Below are 22,756 nucleotides of genomic sequence, written 5' to 3'. Positions count from 1 at the left end.
TGATTTTCACCAGGCTTGACATTCAACAGATCAAATCCAGCGTTGGGGAAAGTAACTTTTAAGAAGTACAGGATACATTACAGCTACAGGTTAGGAGTGCACGAAAATACATTTTAACATGAAGCTGAGGGAAAATAATTTTAAAACGTAATAAGGTGTAGAGAATAGTGTAGAGTGTGTAAAGTTACTGTGACCAGTCAGGGCTCTCCACTCTCACGGCGGCACAGCGCTCACTCTGGCCTCTGGGTGCTCACAGGCGAGTGGCTCTTCTCCAGGCGGGCTGTGGGCGGTGGGCTGTGGTGCCTATGAAGTTAAAGGATAAGTGGACCAGGTGTGAAGACCTGAAGAAGGCTCCACGGCCGAAACGTTGTGTTCTCTTTCTTCTTTTTTTCAGCATGGAATAAACCTATTACTTGTTCCCAGGTGTGAGGTGGGCAGTTCAGAGGAGTCTGCCTACAGTACACTTCCTAATTACTCCCCAGTTGCCCCAGTGTGTGACGGGGGTTTTTAGCAGTGAGACCAAACATTAAAAAACAACAACAAATCAAGTGGATATAATGAAAATAATAGGAGAGATTCTACTACTTTTAATATAATTTTGTAATGCTAGGGTTCACCTCTAAATTCCTTATATGTTAACATTGTACTTATTAATGATCAAATAATTTAAATACCGTTGACTCTATTTAATCTATATCCAATGTATACCGTATTGTCTTAAAACCCTAACAACTGTAAATACAGCTGAGTGATGTATTTCTACTAATGCTCAGAACACTTTGTAGATTTGATATTGTACTGCACATTGTCACCGAGTTATTTTACTGATGGGTTTTTGGTAGGAACAGAAGCAGTGTGGCTGAGGCATGTGGCCTATGTAGTAAAAAAAATGTTTAAATCTTTTTGTCCCCGGTGTATTTTGAACTGTAGCGTTTAAAACAGTATGGATGTTGTACAAATCTGTAACACCGTCTTTTTAGCCTACAACTACTGCCGATTCAAACTACACTTACCGGCATTCCACTCCTGTCGCGGTTTTTTGAGCGAATTGGTTGCCCACGTGAGCTTCTTCCAGCTGTGTCCAGATAGAAAGAGTGAATGGCGAGAGGGTTTGTGCTTAATTTATTTTGTGAAAGGTCAAAAAGATTTATTTAGGTGCCATATTCATTTGAGAAATATGTGTTCCAGTCGCTTTTTATAGGGCTACGTACAAATGTTGTGCATGCAATTTGTAAAAATATGGCCATATTCACTGCGTTATCACTACAGCCGATAATGGTACTGCAGTAGCTAAGTTTGGACTGGTATATTAATTCCTTTGTGCATCACTAACGAAATAGTTAATTAATACTTTACTAACTTCGACAGGAAAATCGAGCGAATAGTGTGATATATGTACTGGAAGAGTATAGAAATATCAGCAATGTGATTTCTGTAATGGCATTTATGTGCCCATTTATTTTTGAACGTTGCGTGGGAGTCAAGTTATTCGTACCGTCCGTATTATACATTTGTAACATTATGCATCTTTTTTAGAATAAATCCAAAATGTAATTTTCTAAGAGCTGCATTTGTAGAATACATAAAATGTGCTCACAGCCAGTGTTTGCAGGTACTGCATTTGTAGGATCTTGTTTGATAAAATGAGACTGATGAAATTTTCTGCATTGTCGGTATTGTCACGGTTTTTTCTCGGTAGCTGTCGTGGTAACGAGTATTCTTGGTTTTTTTCTGATGTAGATCAATAACTCAGTATTTACTCTTGAATGCGTATTTTGTTGATTACCTGTTGAGTTCTGTTTGATGCTTAGAGTACTCTTTAACGGGGTTAAAGCACAGTAATAAGAAAATTGCCCCCCATTAGGTTGAGCCTATGATCAACAAAAGACTTTCCCGTTTATTTACTGATCTACTCCAGTAAAGTGCTGTTTTTTCCTAACTTTTTTTCCCTTTCTTTAAAGTGTGTTATGTTTTTTTAACAAAGAAGACACAATCTAGAATGCCCAAAGGTGATAAATAATGGATCTTTGTAGTTTTTTTCTAAGATTCAAGGTTGTCGTCCTAATAAGATGTATTCCTTAACTGATTCGTGTATCTTTTGTGAAGTTTTTCCAAACTCCTATATAAGTGTGTTTTTATTCTTTAAGATTGTGTTCCGGTTGTAAAAATACAATCTCAATTTCTTTTAAAAGCAAGTTTATACCAAAACATTAAAACCCGAACTCTTCTTTATGTTTACAGGAGGACGGAAGATGGAATCCATAGAAAAATGGAACAAAGACTTTATAGCACTTAAGCTGTTGGATAAAAAGTTTCAATCTAAGAAGAATGGCACCACAGGTGATTAAAGAAGCACTTAGATAAAAAGCCTTATGGAAGACAAAGCCTTGACTATAAGAATCATGCAGTTTTCTGGAAAGCATTTTATATCTGATCTCTCCTACATGGAAAAATACACTGTATGAACAGTGTGTTGTCACAGAAATCTTTAACTTCCTTTCCAGGTGGTTAAACAACTGGTTTCATAGCTTGTCATTGGTAAATGACACTCTCACTGCCTGTAAAAAATAATATAATTTAATTATGAGTTCTCTGTTAAAACATATTATATGAATGTTTACAGGTGAAACCAGTGGGTGGTAATTAGGTAAAACATCATGTCGCTGACAGATATAAAATGACTTATTTCCTATGATGTGCATATATAGTGAGTTTTTTTGTTTGCAAAAAGACAATATGGAAGCTGACATAAATTACAAAAGCTTACCTTTGTTTCAATTAGTGTTTATTGTTGGCTAGTAGTTAAAATATGGTGATTGCTGCAATGGCAAATGTAATTTCTTGATGCACAAACCTGATCACTTTCAAGTGCATGTGAGCTCTAGGCTCTTATACCTGGAATCCAGTGAAATTGTTTGTATTTTTGCAGTATTTTCAATAATTCTGTGTTGACTTGGAGTATGTGTGAAATTTCTAACATAATATTAAAATGTTTCAATTTGTCTCATATGTACAACAACTTGCAGTTTGCAAAATCTGAAAACAAATGCATTCATTACGCATTCTCCTCCGCTTTCCTCAAAAGCCTTCACAACACCGGTGCATCTGTTTTTCAGATTTTGTCAGGCATTGTCATAACTCTTGTGGAATTGGTTGAGGTACATGCGTGGTAAAGCTACATGCAATTTGAAGGCTCTCAGAACTTTTCTCTTGTTTTGCAGGCATGATTGTTAAGCATCTCCATAATACCTTAACGATTCACGCGTGTTCACTGCCATCCATTGCTCGTTCGGAATGCGCTACTGGTAAGTCAGAGCACCTGCTGGGCCTGTGGCTGCTCGTCTGAAACAACTGTGCGCTGTGAATGGGTTCATTCCCATACAATACTGCTATAGGGCGGGCCTGCAAACCTTTTCAAAAACCTAGAAAAACACAGGTAAATTGAACAAAAAAAAAATTCACATCTTTAATTTTGTTTGCACTGTTTGATGCAACTCCTTTCTCTTTTAACGGCCTTATTGCTGGGGTTTGCAACTTTCGTATGGAAACAGTTTCCAGGAATCATTGTGAGAAAAAATACAAAGAATCTTAAATCGTTGAGAAGAAGAGTTTGGCAGTTACGGGCTTCAGAAGCTAAAGGCCATGGTGGTCAGAACACAACCTATTTTGTTACACTGATGATGTGGAAGTGAAGCTAGTTGTGGTCACAGCTTTTATCAATCAAATTAAGAGGAGCACAACTAAACACAACCTTGTTTTACAGATGGGCTGTTCATAAGGATAGCATCTTATCTCTTCTAATTAGTTTCAGTGACATTGGCAAATATTGATGTTCTCCTAGCCCACTTTTTAACTGACTTGTGACCTGTTGTGAGTCACAACAGACATGCTGTGTTAATTATTAGCAAGGCACTGTGAAAGAAGCTTTTGTCCTTTCTGAGCCTGGGCCCACTGTTACATTTGATTCTGTCTTTAATCTCATTTGAATGTGGTTGATTATACCAGAGTTTACCAGAGGCATTAACACTGGTCCTGCATAGTTTCAGGAAACAATGCAAATCATGTTGATGGTAAGACTATATTTATAATGAATTTAGGTTTGTGATGGGTATTTTTACAGTTTTTAAGTCTCAATTTATTAAGGTCTTAGTCATTTGTTGGTTTGACATCAGATTTTATTCTAGATTTTAAAAATGCAGAATGACTGGGAGTCTTTAAAACAGCACCACACAGCTACTTAAGGCACTACAAATATACTTCCATATTTAGAAAATCAAATACTTTTTTAATGAAAAATATTAAGTCCTGGTTGGAATACCTTTAACTACTGCCGTGCTGCAACATGAAAACTGTATTTCAGAGATGGGTTCCATGATTTCAATCACAATAATCACTTATGTTTTACCTTTTGTATTCAGCATTAATATTCTTCATTTTTGATTTGGGTTAAGAATACAATAAAATTAATAAATAATCCCAATGCTCAATGTTTTATCCTTCAAACTCATTGGTAATATAAATCTTGCAAAGGAGAATACAGTGCATTCTCCAATATTGAGTTGTATAATTTGTGATTGTAAGTAAATAGAGACTAACACCCTTAATTCAATAAATGATTTAGCCTATGGTTCTTTTCAAAGATCTTGGGTTAGATTGGAGAAAAAAATGAAATTGTGTGATTTTGGTAATTAAAAGCACTTTGTAAAAAAGCTATTTGATGCCAGTTTTCATTATCACAGCATACAGTTTTACTATCAAGATAGTAGGCACTTCAGAACTTGGTGTATTGATATTTGAATATTATAAGTACAGAAACAGGATTTATTACATGATGTGTGAAAATGTACAAGTTGGGTAAAGTGCCTGTGCAGACAGCTGTAGCTGCAAATGTGATTTCTGCTACCAGATGTTTTTGCATTAAAATCTTGAATATGAACCTGGATTTGGGAGGCTATGTAAAAAATAATGGTACCTTCAATGAGGCCTGAGTAATTTCTGTACTATTCTTTGTTTTCTTTTCCTTTGAACGCAGTATAAAGTCAATGTCAAGATCCATATGCTATGTTAGAAGAATTAGTTATTTTGTTTAACCACCTTCTTATAACGGAAATTCATTGTAAAATGGATCCAAGACAGGGAATATCACTGTTGTCCTCCGGGTATTTTTACAAGCATACATTTTCCAGATAAGCTTGGAAATAATTATACAGTACAAACAGGACATGCACAGGTTTACAGATTTAGCAGCTCAAAAGTTATTCAGAACTCTAAGGCTGTTTTCTTCTCCTGATTCCTGAGCTTAAACACAACCTATTTGCCTGATTTAAAAAAAATAGATTTGAAGGGAACTGTGCATGAGATGTGCCCTCAAGATTGTGAAAAAAGCCAAGAGACACTCACTCACAATCATTATCATAAGAAGCAGAGCTGGAGATTATGAAGGTCTCTATAGTTAATGTAGTTAAATAACAGTTTGCTTAACATCAAGGTCTTCTGTGTTCAATCACCAGTTCTTGCTACCCACACTTAAAATTTGCATCGCAAATATTCCAGGTCTACGTTTTACAGCTGTGATTCATTGGCATGTTCCCACTTGATATTTTATGACAGTTGTGCTATTTGACCAGTAATCCCCTACAGTGTTCTTATAAGGCCTCCCCGGTCACATTGTGCACATTTGCGTGTAATGTGTTATTGTAATGCTTTTCATTCTGCTGTTGATTAGAATATTTTACTGCAGTTAAACAAAGCTTATGTAACAACCATAGACTTGATATTCTAAATGTGTATTGGTGGGAGGTTATGAATATTCTCATCTAACCCTTCAGCTGATGTAATTCAGATTTCCGATGCAGTATGTGTCCATTCCTGTCAGTTTTCATCCCAGTAAGTGAGTTTTGAGGGAACTGTTCTTGAGTGAATTCATCTTACTCCTTCTGGCGAAGCTGTTTATTAGCAGTAGTTTTTACTTAAAGCCTTATGGGTAAAAGACAACATTTAATAAGTGTCCCACCAAGTTACAATTAAACTTAATTTAGTCAGCAATGGCTTGAAACCTAAAATATGCTTTTGTATGAAGTGTGATAGGTCTTTTACTAAGCAAAATCTATGCAATACCCTTATATGGAGTGATATAATAATTTAAATATACAACAGAGTAGGTTATAAACCAAAACTTTGTCAGGGATTGCCGTCAAGCTATGCCCGGTAAGCCTGGGAGTCTCTCATCGATTGCGGTCGCTTTGCGGTTTCGTTCCAGGTTCCTGTCCGAACCTCATCATGAGTAGCAGCGAGCAGCCTGAGCAGAAGCCAGCAGGCATGGCCTTGACTCCCCAGCTGCGGGTGCGAGCCCACCGCCCCCTCTGCCTGTCGGTGTCGTCCGACAGCAGCGGCAGGTTCCGGGCCCTGGAGACGCAGGACTGGAAGAACAACCTCAAAGCTCAGGTACTCCCACCGGTCGGGGGGTGGGGGGTCCCGGCCGCAGTGGGGCTCGTTTCTCGTTTCAGAGTGAAACAAACGGAGGTGTAATTCTCTCAGGAGAGGTGTGGCAGGAAACTTGTAAGCCTAGCTGACTGCAATTTCTATTGAGTTCTGTGGTGCTAGTTTTCCACTGTGGAGAGGTGAGATGTGGTACACATAGCATTGGAGCCATGGGGAACACATTCCGTTGGACTACAATAGTACTTACCAGTGGATGCCAGCATCAGGATATTTTATGTTAGGAATGTATCCTCGTGGTGTGTCCCATCACTGCCCGTAAAACTGTGTTCCCCATAATACAGTATGTATCAAATTCTCATTCAGTGGTACACAGTTTATACAATATTTGTTTGAATAGGTCAGAAATTTCTAAAAGATCCAGGTGACATAAGTGGAAATTAAGTTCCATGTAAGTCCAAGACAGTTCTTTGTACACAGGATTCTGGGAGTCTAGGAACAACTTCCAGGACATTTGGCTGAAGTTAAGCCATGGGAACATAATGCCACGATTGGCTAGATAAGCCAATAAGCTTCTTGCGTAATCTTCTTGTGTTCTAGCGTTGTTGTAAGCATTGTTTACTGTTACTTCCTGATCTCACATCAACAAGCCGCATTGTTTACAGTTAAAGTCCAGAATGCACATTTAAATCTCACTTTACTGTTCTTGATTATATGGACAAATATGAGATGCCTTCTGTTCAACGTTGTTTTTGATTTTTAGTTCTAATTTATTGTTAGAAACGGCAAGGAAAGCTTCGTCCATTGTGTTAAGTATTTATGCCGTGATATTTGTAATCTGCTTGATTTATAAAACTGGGGCTTCTTGTGTGACAGGAGTATGAGCTGATCTGTCGAGCCTCTTTCCCTGTAGATGGAGCAGGCACACAGTGCAGGAGCAGCCAGCAGCACCGGTTCCCTGGAGAGAGCCTCTCTCTTCTGTGCCTCGGGCTCGAACAGCAGCTCCAGTCTGCCCAGCCCCGTCGAGACCCTGACGAAGAGCAAGTCCTCCAGCCGCTTCTCTTTGTTCTCTCCCCCCTGGAACAGCAGCTCTGAGTCGGACTCCAATCTCCCTTCCAGGTCGGGTTCGAAAAAGCTCCGCAACAGCAGCAGGAGAGGAGGGAGCAAAGGGGAGGACACCTTGGAGGCCAAGCAGAGCATCCCCCAGCATTTCCACTACTCCGAGCCGGTCATCTCCAAAGTCACAGACTACATCTACGTTGGCAACCTCAATGCAGCCTATAGTGGGCGTATCCTCTGCCGGAACAACATAGACAGCATTATTGACATGAGCAGCTTACCGGGGGAGCAGAAAATGTGCCTCATCCCCTGTACCTGCTCTCGAGGCACCAAGCACAGCTGGTCACGCCTCAAGGTGGACATCAGTGGCCTGTGCAATGGGGAGACGGAGGCCCTGAAGCAGCGCTGCTTTGAGGACATCAACGAGTGCATCAACGCCTCGACCGAGAAGCGAAAGAGGGTTCTGATCCACTGCAGGGATGGGTACTCGTTGGCTCCCACTTGTATAATCCAGTACCTCATGGTTAAGCAGAACATGAGACTGATTGCGGCTTACGAGTTCCTAAGAGCCAAATACCCTGTCAATATTCAAGAGTGTCATCAGAACATACTGGTTAACTTGGAGAGGTTGCTGAGGCCAGGGTGCAATGTGGACCCAGAGTGTTTCAAGCAAGCCATTTCCAGGAAAATGGCCTGGACATAACATAGCTTTTTTTTTTCCAATGAAAAACTGAAGGCTTCCCTCTTTTCAGCTATAGTGAACAAGATGTTCTAGTGTCGAGTTTCTCTGGTAAAAAAAGACCTGCACTAAAAATGTTTGCTTTTAAAATGGATATACTAGAGTGCATCACTGACTTGAGCCCGTGTGCTCTGTGACAACCTTTTTAATGGGATTAAAAACCAAGAGATTGAACATTTGTTGGTAGTCCAGATCAATTTGGAAATGATGACTCTACCTTTTAGTTTATTACAGGACAGACTTAAAGTAAGTAGGCTTGAAAGACCTGCTGTAACATTTTTGAGGACAGGAGGATGAACTGTCTTAACAACACCTATCAGGGGAATTTTCATATATGTGATCTCAGGGGACCAGGTGATGTCAGTCAGACATGGCTGCTGGAAGAAGAGGTAGAAGACTTAAATGCTGACCAGGTTGTTGAGCTGCAGGACATGGTTCAGAGGGCATTTTAAGATCCTGAGACTGCATGAAAGCTTATTTTTGAAGACAGAAAATGCAGACGTCAATTTAAATTCTTATTATAATTGCATACCAGTGTGTCCTGATCTAGTAGTCAGTGTTGCATAAATGATGTGTGGTAAAATGAACCAAGAATGTCTCTGTGACACTTCTAATCGCCTGGCAGTTTTTTTCTCAGTTGGTGTAAATGATTAATTATACCAGCATATCTGGATATTGGATTCTGAGCTCTGGATTTTTATGTCTGTCATGGAACAATACCAAATTCATTTAAAAATGGAGACATAAGAATTGGAAACTATGTTAGAAAGATTGTCGTGTTCCAGTCATTCCAGTCATATTGATCATACATCAGTGATGGCTAATCTCAAGTGCTCCTTCATTGTACTCCAGGAGAAGGATGAGCTTCTGGTTGAACCCCCTGTCCATCTTTGCTATTGTGTATTCACTGCATCGGTGCCTGAGGGACTTTTAACTGAGCGGTTCTTGTTCTTTTTACAAAATTGGTATTTTTGGAAGTTGATTTCTGAACTGCAGAACCCCCTGTTATCTCTTTCTAATGAAAGAGCCTTAGAATATTTATATAAAGAAAGACACCTGACCTGCCATACAAAAAGATTCAACCCTTTACATGTCAATGTTAAAATGTAATCTTGGTAGTAAAGTTTTCTTTATTTTAAGGCATTTTAGAAGTTTTTAAATGATTGGGATGCATTGACACTTTATGATTCAAAGGAGAAGTGCTGCTGTGGCAGAAAACCTTTTCAAACCAGCTGTATAGATGTGTCACCTGTGTGTTTTAATGGCCCCTTCATTTATAAGAACCCGAGCAGATGAAGTAACAAGTGGAACATTTCTGTAAACAAAGGTGGAAGGTTGTGAACTATGTTGTTGAAAAAAGGAGGGTGTTTAGTTGATTATAAGCAAATTATCATAGACATAGGGCATGTAGTAGTGAAATAACACCGATTTAGATATTGCCTATAGATTTTGTTTGAAATGAAACCTTACTGGGCCTTGCTGCTCGTCTGCTTGCTTGCAGCCTGACACTCGGCAGAGGTGTAAATCCTTCAGTGCTGATCTGTTTCTGTATTAACATTTGAAAGGCTGCAAATCAGAAATTTAGACATCAGAGTAATACATAAGACGAAATGGACCATGTTTGTCAATAATCTGCTAAAAGTACTGTTCAATAAAGACTATATCTTGGCATTGTTCTCATGAGAAACAGAGCAAGAGTGTTTTGCCCCCAAAACTGATACAATTCTAGTTTATTTTCACACACATTCTTCACATGACAAAAGTTTTGTTGCAGTTTAAGGGTTCTGCAGGTTTGGCTATACAATGGAATACTAATGAGCAAACAATAGAATGTTATGGTTATCTATTTTATCTTATGATTAGTTTTATTTTATTGTCATCCCCGGATTTTGTAGCTGACTTACCGGTACCTTGAGCACATCGACAGTGAAACTGTTAATGTCATTTTTCCCTTCACAGTGTGTAGAATGTCTGCTCTGGTTGGTGCCTTTTTTATATCTGTCCTGTGTTTGTGCTCAGACACAGACACATGCTGTATGCAGCTGCAGTTTCAGATTTGGAGCTTGATGCTGTATGCTCCAGACACTGATGGCATAGTTTCCTCTGTCAAATGCCTTGTGATGTAATGCCTGGGTGCAGATTCAATCCAGTTCAAAGGTATTGTAATATTGTAAACTCTGTGTAATAAAGTGGTCTGTATAGTGCCAGTAATTTTTTAACAATGCAAAATGTGGTGACCAATGAAAGACATCATATTTCTGTTTTTGATGCTGAATAGGTGTTTTACACATTTTAAGTTTTCCTAAAAATTCCTTAGATTTATTTTCAAGTAGGCTTTCTTGTTTATAATGTTCCTTCAAATGAACTGCTGCAGGTTTCTTCATGTCATTTACGGTAGCTAGGTGTAAGGACTTCCACGCTCAGGTGATTTTTGTAGACGGAATGTGTTGGTGTCCTCGTTTGGACTGGAAAGATGTTTCTTTATGGAATCTGTGAAGCAATGTACTGTCTGTATCATACATACGAGGCCCATGTATTTATATATGGAATTTTAAACATTAAAAGTGAAGTGCTGAATTGGTTCCCCTTTCATAGTAAGTTAATTCTGTAGTGTTATTTTTGGAAAAAAATGGAAAACAATGAGAGAGGCTTAGGCCTTTTTTCATCTTATTTTGCAGTCGCATGTGCAGATATCACTCCTATGCTTTATATACTGTATGCTCAAAGGCTTGGATACCAGTGGGTGACTGCTAATCCAGGCATCTCCTGTCTTTCACACATCATGACCCTGTGACAAATGTGCTGAGGAGAAGATTTGCCTTAGCTACTCTCCACCTGGCTCAGAGAGGCACATGGTTAGCAAAGAACAATTGAATAAACACTGGACAAGTTTAGATCACAACATGAGTGCAAAGGTCAGGGGATTTTGCTGCCTGTATGTTCCTTTCCCGAGATGCCAGATGTAAAACACAAAACTGGCCATCAGAGATCAGCCTGTGGACAGTTTCATGCTCTGGATCATTAGTTTACTAAATTTCTGGAGATGCATTAGTTTTTAATTTTTGTCTGATTTAAATATTATATGGTGCCACTCAAGACTGACACCTAACATTATAGAACTGGACCTACAGTGTACCCACATTTTGTCATAGGAAAGTTGGTCCTTTTTATCTATACAGATTTATAGTGGTCTACAAGTGTAGACTTCTGTACTGAAAAGGGTGCTCTTTTAATAGTTTAGGCAAAGTGGTTCACTGTGATCTGTTCTATGTTTTACCATAAGGTGGTGCTGAAATTCTTCATTTCAGGGATTATTCGGGATATTTAACGGATTGTATGTGAATTAAAACCAAACCACTGATTGAAGACAGTTTACAATAACATGTAAATATTAAATTTATATACTGTATATATTTATACATACATGTTATATAACATATTTTTTTCTTGTTTCGCAGGCTATGCCATTATTTTTCCTTTTTTCCTTATACTGAAGCCTACTACTTTTTGCCCAGTCATGGTTTTCAAACTAAAACGCTGTGCATTTGAAAACCAGTCCATATTGATGCATCGCTGTGTTTGTTGAAGTATTTTATTTTGGCACACCGTGAAGTCTTAGAAGACATCTTGAAGGAAGGGTTATTTATAATGAAGGGGACAGAGGGGGTTGCTTGTATTTCAGGGGTCTGCCATGCAATTGGTTAGTGGAAGAATCCACTTCCATAAACAGAAAGGTGGGGTTTTGCTGAGCCATCATAGGAAGCCATTTATACCTTCTTAGCATTTCAGCTGCCTGTGGCTTGCCAGTCGTTTCCATCCCTCCACCAGGTCTGTCCTGCTCCTGCTCTTCGCTCGTAGGTGAGTTTTTAACCTTCAGTTACTGTACTGGGGCTTTTACTGCCCTGCCCTGGTTTTACAGTCAACCGGTGGAGAATATTGATGATGTATGTGTTGTGCAAGCTGGTTTTTCATTTTTGTAGTGTTATACAGGAGGAAGGGCCAGCTACAGTGACAGAGTGATGCCCTGGAGTACTGCCGTTATGTAGTCACAGTTTGGTTTAGTGAATGGAATGAAGCAAAGAAGAACTTGTTTTTGCCTATTTAAAATTTGTTTTCAATTAATTGTGTATTAGTTACAGTGAGCACAGTGTGTTTTGCTTTGGTGCTGATGGTTTGAAAATAGGGAATTTTCTCACAAAATGAAATTTCGCCAGTTTCACTTGCTCAGCATTTCAACGTGAAGGCTCATAATGTCTAATAATAAAGCTGTTTTTGGAATGTATTCCTTTGCTTTCGTTACAGTGTGTAGAATTTGAATGTCAAAATAAAAGGCATTTTTAAATGTTCCAGGTCCTTTGGATGATTATACACACCCTATTCTAGAAGCGTCGATTATGGCCTGCGGTGGTCTTGTGCCTTAATGGTCTTAAAAATGTCAAAGATGTCCTTCTAGAAGCCAGACGTGGTGCCACCTGTCATGGTGTCAGGTTGTAATGCCTCCAAGAGGCAGGCCTGCCATAGCAAAGACAGTCCAAGACAGCTGACCCCTTTCATCTGCCCAAATTTAGAAGCACTTTCTTGCTCTAAGGTGCCCAAGCTGTGGATCTGAAATAGCCCCCCTTGGAATGCTAGGATGTACTGTAGCTGTTAACATTATTGCTTTATAATTTATTGGTTTTGTGCTTCCTCATTTTGATTTTGTTCGTAAAGGCAAATGACTCAAGTAATCAGTAGCCAAAGGTCTATAATGTCATAATGTGCCAGTGTAATATATAATAATGACTTTATATTTATGAAGTACATTTAAAGCAGGCATTTAATTGAATTGTAATACAAGTATAGTTTTTTTTTACACAAACTGTTTTCTTCCATTTTTTATCACAGGTTGTGAAAACAAAATCAAGTCAAAATGTCGGAGTAAGTATTTCTCTGTATACATTTTCAAGTCTCTGTATTCTCCAGAGTATCAGTTATTATAACCATTCTTCTTTAGCTGTCTTTTGGATAATTACTTTCTTCTGGACAATGTTGTAAGGCATTGTATCTCACAAAACAGTCAGACTTCCCCTCCATACAATTCTCCCAGTTTCTGTTTAACTCAGAACAAAATCTGATAGAAGAAAGGGTGAGATGTGAAGTTAGTTAAATTCCAAGAGGACATATGAAGTTTGCTATATAATGCTTAAACAAGAGAAATATGTTGTTTATAGCTATACTTGTAATCTTTATTTTAAATGTCCAATCCATCGAATATTTTATTCAGATTAAGGCCACCTATCTAATAAACTTTGCTTGGTTTCAGACAACAATATCCATTTACTTTTTTGTTTTTGGTGGTGACATGGATCATGTTTTTTTAAAAGAATATTTAAAAAGGTGAAGACACTTTTCTCTAGATTGCAGTGGTGCTATGCATTGTAAAAAAATAAAAAAAAGCAGGCCTTTTTCTGTCTCCAGTTGCAGGTCAAAGGTCAGAAGTTGGCAGTTCATGTGCTTCTGAAGCCATTAATTCCTAGTTTCAAGAAATAAAATCTGTCCATTCCTTGATTTCTCAAAGCAAATTGGGTTTAAAATGTCTTGCTGATTCTTCGACACTTTTTGTTTTTGTTAAACTTATCTGAACAGTGAAATGTGATGAACTTATGCTGTTTTTTTCAATCTTTTTAACTTAAAAGGAAAAAGATGTCAACCAGCCGAAAACAGCATCTGAAGGTAGGGTACTTTTCAAAACTTAATTTCAAGAAACAAACCTGATGGTAACTCTTTCTCTAAATTGTACAGAGCTGTATTCCTGCCATATTTAGAAAATCAGTACAGTTGTATAAAGTCTCTGAATGATATAGTCTGGTGAATGCTCAAACAGAATTTAAAAATGGTTGTCAGGCAAACACATTTTAAAAAATGCAATAATATATACTGTTTATTCACCATATGTTTCCCCTTGTGTGTATATATATATATCACAGCCTTGCAAAACAGCACACTGTGATTGGTTAAAGTATTATGAATTATGGTAGGGGGACTATATAACACTACGTCTGCCAAATATCTTTGGTATTGTTGTAATTTAAAAAGCGTGTTATTTGCTTTCAATGTTTTTTCTTCACCAAGTCACAGATGTTTATATTTAAAAATTCATAAACTACTCTGTGTTCAAGTGGCTTCCTTGATATAACATCCCTTACCCTGGAGTGGTTGATGAATTCCTAATGCAAGAAATTGTATATGGCTAATAAAGTGATCTTAAAGGCCTGAAGCAGACTGCCACCTCTTGTATGGTGTACAGTATTTCATAACATAACATCACTTTATTAGCCCTATACAATTTCTTGCTTAAGGAATTTGTCTTTTCGCATATCCCAGCTTGCTCTCCATGAGACACAGACACACAGACAGGGAGAGAAGCTTGGGGTCAGAGCGCAGGGTCAGCTATTGTACAGCACCCCTGGAGGAGTTGGGGTTAAGGGCCTTGCTCAGGGGCCCAACAGAGTAGGATTCCTCTGCCGGCTGCAGGATTTGAACCGGCAACCTTCCAGCCACAGGCGCAGATCCTGAGCCACAGAGTCACCGCTCCGCCCCCATAGAAGCTAGCAAGTCCATTGTGGTTTATGGTCAAATCCAGACTAGCTGAGAGTATCACATATCTCATAAAAGCATATAGTTATCTAACTGCCCCTGTCTGATATGGCTCTAACGAAATGCACATCATTCTGGCTTCCAGAGTTTGATGCTTCAGATTGCTAAAACAGAAATCGAGAAGGAAGAAACTGAGAGAGCAGCAGAGAAGAAGAGGTATCTGGAAGAGCACTGCCCTCCACTCTCCATGGGTGGATCCCTTCAAGAATTGCAGGTGAACTGCAAACTCTAAATGCTGTCTGTATCAGCTGAGGCATAAAGAACCACAAGAACATTTTACAAATGAATCTAAGAGCCGAATCGTTTGTTTCGGTGTACCTTTTGTACATGTAAAGTTCTGGGTGATTTGATGAATTATCTGTATTGAACAGAAATCACCTCCTCAGCATCACTGAAAAAACAGTAGAATGTTCTGTACCTGAATTATGTGGAGCCCTATGGATGGCAATTTTCAGAGAGGTAGAGCCGAAATAGTTCTCTCTTCCAAGTAGCTCGAGGCCACTTTCATGTGATGAAATGGGTTCAGATTTTTCTGAGATCAGAATACTGGCAGTTACAGGATCTAACTCTTGAATATCTGCTGAAATGTTTGTCTTTTCTCACCAGGAACTGTGCAAACAGCTCCACGCCAAGATTGATGTCGTTGATGAGGAGAGGTATGACTTGCAATCCAAAGTTAACAAGTCTGCCAAGGAGGTAATAATAATAATAATTAATAATAATACTTGTTACTGCTCTAACAAAAATATTTTTGAAATGTTCTTTGACTCGTGAGATTTAATAAGACATTTAATAAGCCTTAGGTGTTTTTGCAGCTGCATAGTTTAATTTAATGATTTTGAACTTTTTTATTGAACATCTTAAAAATAATCAAGACATTTCCATAAAGATCCTTAGTGCTTAAGTTGATCACTAATTACTTTCCTTACACTGCATTCTGATTTATACAAAAATAGTTTATTTAAATTGTGCAAACTCTGCATGAGCAACAAACTATATTAAGACGCATACGTAAAAACAACCACCTACATTTTAGAGCATGTGATAGCATGGTTTGTTGTTGGCGAGGATGAACTCAGACATCCTGTCTTCTCTGATAGATTGAAGACCTGAATCTGAAAGTGTTTGACCTGAAGGGTAAATTCAAGAAACCAGCTCTGCGTAAAGTGCGTATGTCAGCTGATGCTATGCTGCAGGCGCTGCTAGGCTCCAAGCACAAGGTCTCCATGGATTTGAGAGCTAACCTGAAACAAGTGAAGAAAGAGGAGAAGGAAGTAAGTGCATTCTGGTTTGCTGAGCGGCAAAAATTAAGGTAGCGCAATATGGAACAGCACAAGAGTCAGGGACATCAGTAGCCAAAACATCTCACTGCCCAACATGAATGTGGCTTTAAAAGATAAGATTTTTATTGTCCCCTGAGGGAATTTTTTTATGGACACGCAGCACTCTGAAGAGAAGAAAAGAAAAACATTGCACATTATACTATTACAAAAAATAAGTAAAATATTGCACGTGTACAGTGTAACACATTACAACATGTAACATTTATAACACATCACAAAAACCACTTGTTTTTTCTTGTTATTTCTTGTTATTTCTTCCAATTCATACAGAAAAATACTTTTATGCAGTTTTACAAGTAATTCTGAACAAAACTGCTGCTTTTTTGATCGATTGTACCTAACAGAACTTTTTCGGTAGCAGTCTTGAGTCTAGCTTTAGCCAGGAAAGTGAGTCGCATTCTCTCGGCCTTCTTTCTGACCTCTTTGTTGTTTCTGCCGCGCTCTTGCAGCAAGACCTGCGTGACGTCGGTGACTGGCGCAAGAACATCGAGGAGAAGGCTGGCATGGAAGGCAGGAAGAAGATGTTTGAGGCTGAGGCCTAAACAGATCATCAGTGGCTTGTTGTTTGTTTTTAAGACATGTTGTAGGTCAACAGTGCTCTCCATTTTTTTTGTCTTAAACATATTCTCCCAGTCTTTTGTTTGCATATGGTGATGCTTCTCTACTGGACTTTGTTTAGGGGACAAGCAAGAGGCTGATTTGGAATTTGCTGCCTGTCGCCATTGTCTAACTTTGGGGGTCCCAAGTGTTGCCATAGCACTACCAAAACTCATCACTCTGGAAACCAGCTGTTGTGCAAAAATATATTTTGTTCAGAAATATATTTTAATGCCAAAAAATGTCTTATGTAAATAAATAATTTAAAGAAAGCTTTCATTTTTAAGCCTTTGTGACCAGAGATCTGTTATTGCCCTGGCTACTTCTGACACTTCACAAACCTGCTCAGCATCTTCAAATAAGTATTCATCATATGCTGCTATTTTATTTTAGTTTAACTTTCCTTGTGTTGTCAGAATTAATTATTGGTGTTCAATCAGTATTGGTGTTTAATCTTTCCTTTTAAATCTATACTGTCCAAAAACCCAGAAAAGAAGGAGAATTATAGTACGAATCCATTGTAAAATGGTATTCACCATTTAGGGGTCTTGTCATTAAAGAACACATTTACACCTTGGAAGCTGCCCTACATTGTAATAATTCCCTGTTTTTGTCTTTGATTAAATTAAAAAAAATAAGAGCCAAAGGTCATGTTAAAACTAAATCAATCGATGGTATTAGCATTAAACAACAATGGTCATATTTCTTCCTACTGTATGTGTGAGGAAACACTAACACTAAAATCCTATAGGAAACCAAGAAGCACAATACAGCTTTCTGGATAAAGGTAAGTTTCTATTCAAAATGCAAAACAATTACAACTGTAACTCAAATCTTAAATTGCCAAAAATACCTGGATAGTATTTCACTGCAAGATTGGAGCTTTTAACAGTCGTTTTCCTCTCATTAATGGACAATCCTTGAGTATGTTAACTGAGGGCCCATAGCCTTGTATTGCAGTTTTGTACTTTTCAGAATGACAGAAATATCAACATAATTTTAATTTCTGAATGTTAACACCTGGGTAACCCATAACTGGGTTAAATGTTCTAAAAAATGTTCTCGGTTCTAAACACAAGGGTTTCTACTTGGATAACAAGTAGCAATATGAGACCTTGGGAAGAAACCAGGGAACACACAGAAAACTCATGCAAAATGTGCAATAGTAGTTGTAGATTCACCTATGTCTGCTAATGCACATCGAACAGAGAAGTACAGTATGTGGTTATCTCAAAATAATTGCCAGTATTGAACAATCTGTTACGAGGAATACAAAAAAGTCATTTAAAATCAATTTCATTTATTTAAATGTATCACCTAAAATAAAGTGTGGTGGGAGGTACAGTGGTGCACTGGTTAATATTGTTACCTTGCAGTGCTGGGGCACTGGCTTCAATTTCCAGACCCGTGGTGCTACAAGATCTGAGTGGAGTTTGTGTGTTGTTCTTGTGACATACTGGCAGGTTAATTGGCTTCTGAAAAAAAAAACTGGTGTGTGTGTCTGGGTGTGCCCTGCGATGGACTGGGCCTGGTGCGAGTGTGTGTGTGTGTGTGTGTGCCCTGCGATGGACTGGGCCTGGTGTGTGTCTGTGTGTGCCCTGCGATGGACTGGGCCTGGTGTGTGTCTGTGTGTGCCCTGTAATGGACTGGGCCTGGTGTGTGTCTGTTTTTGCCCTGTAATGGACTGGGCCTGGTGTGTGTGTGTGTCTGTGTGTGCCCTGTGATGGACTGGGCCTAGTGTGTGTGTGTGTGTGTGTCTGGGTGTGCCCTGCGATGGACTGGGCCTAGTGTGTGTGTGTGTGTGTGTCTGGGTGTGCCCTGCGATGGACTGGGCCTAGTGTGTGTGTGTGTGTGTGTGTGTGTGTGTGCCCTGCGATGGACTGGCCCTGCTGTGAGTGTGTGTGTCCTGTCCTGCCCTGGCGTCCTGTCCAGGCTGTGTCCTACTTTGAGTGCCAGGACAGGCTCCGCCTCCCCTGCGACCCTATATTGGATGAAGCAGTTAGAAAATGGATGGATACAGTATGTGTCCAGTTAAATAACTGGTTCTTTTACATTCTTTAGGTGGGGTTTGTCCAAACTGAATGTATCTTAGTAATTTGTTGATTTTTTTAACATAAAGTTTACATTTTTAATCACAAGAGTACATTACACAACAAATACCATACAGCACAAGCCATAAACTACTGCTTAAACACAGCCTGAGTTTGCCATTATTTAAATCTTCTTATCTTTGATGTTTAGCTTTATGGTGTTAATACAGATATTATTGTGATACTAAGAAGCCAAGTGCTAACTGATTTATACATTCAGGTTATTTCAAAATGATACTGAAGGCTGATCTATATATTTGATACATAGGATTCAAACATAACCATCTGAGCAAACGTAATACTTAATAGATAATAGATACTTTTTTGGTTTCAATTAAGTCTACAGTATGTCAAAATAATCCTAAAATAATTTACTACACAGGTTTTTATGTGCTTTAAGAAACTGGAATTGAAGTATTCTGTTGTTAGACTTTTACTCCACATGGTTATGGTTTAATGAAGTGTTTTTCCAATGAAGCACCAGCTGGCTGTGGGAACTCTTGGCTGTCCTTCTATGGTTAGGATAGTCTCTGTTTCGAACATCCTTTCTCAGCCTTCAGTGAGTCAGTAATGTCTTCTGGTCTTAAGTTACTCCAAGGAGTTCAAATATAAGCCAGTAAAGAGATGGCTTGCTAAGTATATCTGAAGAGCAGGGATCCCAGTATGTAAGAAGGATGCCTTAGTGCTATCTTTGGAGTGACCGGCTAAACTGGATACCATTCAAGGCAGATCAGTGTTAAATTAGGAAGGACAGACTGCTATTAGATATTCTGTAATCATTTGTGGGAAAGAATGTAATTAAGCTGAATTGTGGAGCATGTGTCTTGGATTTACTATGAATGATGAACAATAAAAACAAAAATTAGAATTATCATATGCATCCTGTCATGTATGGGGAAAGTTCATTTTGGTACAATTGAATTGCTGTAGAGTTCAAGAAACAATGGAGGTGACAATGTTGGGTTAATAATGCTATTCAGCACTACTAATTGTATTTACAAAGAAGTTACCAAATACTTCTGAAGGGTAGCACTGAAGTTTCCTGGAATGGAAATAAATGAGAAAACATTCTGTGTATCAGAAATATTGAACTTTTTAGGAAGGTTTTAAAGGTGTCTAAAGGAAGATTTTGGCATATTTATTGTTTTAGGTTATAATCCTTCAGTCTATCTGTTTATCACCTCTGTGATGAAAGCGTTTTCACTATATAGCTTAAATATAGCTGAAGACTGTCAGGAGCTGGTTTTACACCAAGAGCTGATATATTCTACAGCTTGTCCACATCTGGAGACTGAAAGAATCTGTTTCAACAAAAAAAACAAAAAATGAATGTTTTTCATTAAAGTAATGATTAGTTGGAAGTTTCTGACTTCTTAGGGGAAATTAAAATAATAAAAAATGTAACTGCCTGCTACCTAATGGAAAGGAAAGCTGAAATGAATACATTTGTTAGCATTTATCCGGTGCAGTGAAGGTTATTAAGACAATGTATGAGAAAAAGACAAAATGACAAAAACGGGATCTTTGTTTTAAAATTAAAAAGACTGTTAGAGCTAGATTTGTGATTTATCTCCACATGGGATTCTGAAATACACATTTTGGAAAGCTTGTTTTTAGTGTGATATAGGGTCATATGTACAGAGAGCATTCCTATTTAGTTAATCTAATCACAGGAGGCATCATCTGTTACAAAACTGGATGTCTATAGGAGATCTTGCCTAATCTTTTTGTAAGCCCTACATGGGATAGAAATATACGTTTAAGAATGTTTTCTTCACTTCAACATTAAACCTGATGAGCAGCCATCCCCAGCTACCTTTTCACAACAGAATTATAGTACATAGCGTAGAATGACTTGTGAAATGTGCCAACATTGACAACTTGAAAAATTAGGGGGAAATGTTATTTATAAAGATGTTGAAAAAAGCTTTCAAAGGATTATTTTTATAAGAATGTATTGTACATTTGTTACTTAACGTAGTTATCTTACCTCATGTGAATTTCAGCCCTGAATGAATGAACAGTCTTTGAAATTCAAATCATGAAAGCAAACCCATGGATCTTCAAAGTAATTTACATTTGTACAGGGTTTAAGTAAGCTCTGCTTTGCATCATAATACATAACACTACCAGGCTAGAAAAAACACAAACCTGATTTGTCAGAGCTGCCAGAATAGGAGCCTCATACCTCCTATTCCAAGAGATACAATTTGTCTAGTGGGAGCGCCAGTACTTTACTGTTGCTGAATCTGTAACTGTGTGAAGAACCATGGGTGACAATATGTCAGCCTGACATAATGCTGACTAAATAAGATTCCAAACATTTCCATACCTAAACCACATCTCTCCATTCTGACTAGAGTCACATGTGCACTCTTACAGTCTAAAACTACAGCCTTACTAAGAATTCAATCCTTCTTTGTTGGACCATGAATCAAGGCTTTGCATTATTATTTCAAAATGGGTAGTGACAAGTATACATGACCTGAAGTATTTGTGCAACTCATGAATTCTTAATTTGGATTTGGCATTACTGCACTTTAGCCTTTATCAGTGATTAGGTGGAATTCATTGAGTTTGCATGCTCTCCTGCATTCACATGGAGCTCTAAAAGGGCTAGAGGGAAGGAGATAGAAAATATGGGCACAGAGTTGTGTACAGCAAGGCAGTAATTATACGTAAGGGAGTTGAAGTGCAACATTTGAGTTCCTTCAGAATATTTGTTAAGTAACATACTTTCACTTGGGACAACAACATCTAAGAATTGAATGCTTTGGGAATGTTTGGAATACTTGGTGAGATAATTAGGCTTAACTTACTTGGTTAATGGGCAGCCTCCAGGCCACAGAATGAGGAGGCTTGGTGATTGTGAGGATGGTGATTAGGTACATCCGTGTGAGACTGACTTGTCGTTGTTATCCCTCCTGAACTTCAGTTATTAACTTCTGTATAGCCTCACCTCTTACCCTGTTCTCTGGAATACCATAACTCTTGCCAGGAATAAGCAGCTTTCTGATAATGGATGATTCAATGGAAGTATTAATATTATTTCATGCCAAAATAAAGCATTTCCAGATACTGTGTTCAAGTTAGAAAGTTATGGCCGTCTTGGAATAAGCTCAGAGAGGTGTAGGAGGGACTGAATGTCTTTAGTGTTTAACAGAGGAGGCCTCAAGGAAATTCTTTGATGCCATCATAATTTAAATCACGGGATCAACCTAAATCAGTATATAAATGTGTAGGGTTATTAACCTGATATTCAGCCTTTGTTATGACTGTGAAGAGTTTTTCTATAAACTATGACTTGGAAATATTCTCATTATGACGATACCAGGAAAACATTGCAACTATGTTATTTCAACCCTTATAATTCAGTGGGTGAAATTGTACTTTTATTCATGTTTTGTCTGCTAAATATTTCAATTTAGGCCATATGTAAAATTCCTAAAAGTACTCTTTTTCAAATTCTCTGCCTTGGACATTACATTACCTTACAAGGTCTACACTGTATATTTTAGTGGCTTTTAAATAGCTAATGTGCTTCCTGAAAACGTGTTCACTTTCACCAATGGCAATGCCTAATAATTGTTTAGGGCCTGAGAATGTCAGACTGTTTGAAAGACACATATTGAACTGGAATTTCAAAATACCCAAGGGAGTCTGAGTTCTCACAGAAAAGTTGTGTCTTAACTCTTTGTGTTCTATAGTTCTTTTGGAAAGTTCTTTCACCATTTTTGAAAATCTTCCAGTTCATTGTCCCCCAAAGCCTTGGATGTGGTAGTATTAATTCCAGTAAGTATCATACCACAGATTGTTTCAAAATGAATAGTTATTTCTTATATGTAGTATAGGAA

The 22,756-nt window shown here is 38.2% G+C and overlaps 2 protein-coding genes across 2 annotated transcripts; both read left to right on the top strand.

Moving 5' to 3' along the window:
* Positions 1 to 2,246: 2,246 nt before the first annotated feature.
* Positions 2,247 to 8,200, top strand: LOC148819419 (uncharacterized). The gene is made up of 4 exons (XM_088935057.1): positions 2,247 to 2,340; positions 3,222 to 3,305; positions 6,260 to 6,444; positions 7,352 to 8,200. The coding sequence occupies exons 1-4, from the start codon at positions 2,253 to 2,255 to the stop codon at positions 8,198 to 8,200; spliced, it is 1,206 nt and encodes a 401-aa protein (XP_088791183.1). The 5' UTR covers positions 2,247 to 2,252.
* A 3,781-nt stretch (positions 8,201 to 11,981) lies between these two features.
* Positions 11,982 to 17,098, top strand: LOC148819418 (troponin I, fast skeletal muscle-like). The gene is made up of 7 exons (XM_088935056.1): positions 11,982 to 12,094; positions 13,121 to 13,153; positions 13,912 to 13,948; positions 14,958 to 15,086; positions 15,479 to 15,568; positions 15,973 to 16,146; positions 16,665 to 17,098. Exons 2-7 carry the CDS (start codon positions 13,146 to 13,148, stop codon positions 16,755 to 16,757), a joined length of 531 nt encoding a protein of 176 aa, XP_088791182.1. The 5' UTR covers positions 11,982 to 12,094; positions 13,121 to 13,145; the 3' UTR covers positions 16,758 to 17,098.
* Positions 17,099 to 22,756: the final 5,658 nt, after the last annotated feature.

This window comes from Atractosteus spatula, chromosome 16, assembly GCF_055471065.1.
Source record: "Atractosteus spatula isolate fAtrSpa1 chromosome 16, fAtrSpa1.hap1, whole genome shotgun sequence".
Classification (NCBI taxonomy): domain Eukaryota; kingdom Metazoa; phylum Chordata; class Actinopteri; order Semionotiformes; family Lepisosteidae; genus Atractosteus; species Atractosteus spatula.
The sequence above is the reverse complement of the archived record's forward strand: the minus strand, read 5'-3'. Positions and strand labels throughout refer to the sequence as shown.

Coding starts and splice junctions, on each gene's coding strand:
- LOC148819419 (XM_088935057.1), top strand. CDS start 2,253: ATGGAATCCATAGAAAAATGGAACAAAGACTTTATAGCACTTAAGCTG. Junction 2,341..3,221: donor TAAGAAGAATGGCACCACAG/GTGATTAAAGAA, acceptor CTTGTTTTGCAG/GCATGATTGTTAAGCATCTC. Junction 3,306..6,259: donor TCGTTCGGAATGCGCTACTG/GTAAGTCAGAGC, acceptor GTTTCGTTCCAG/GTTCCTGTCCGAACCTCATC.
- LOC148819418 (XM_088935056.1), top strand. Junction 15,087..15,478: donor GATCCCTTCAAGAATTGCAG/GTGAACTGCAAA, acceptor TTTTCTCACCAG/GAACTGTGCAAACAGCTCCA. Junction 16,147..16,664: donor TGAAGAAAGAGGAGAAGGAA/GTAAGTGCATTC, acceptor GCGCTCTTGCAG/CAAGACCTGCGTGACGTCGG.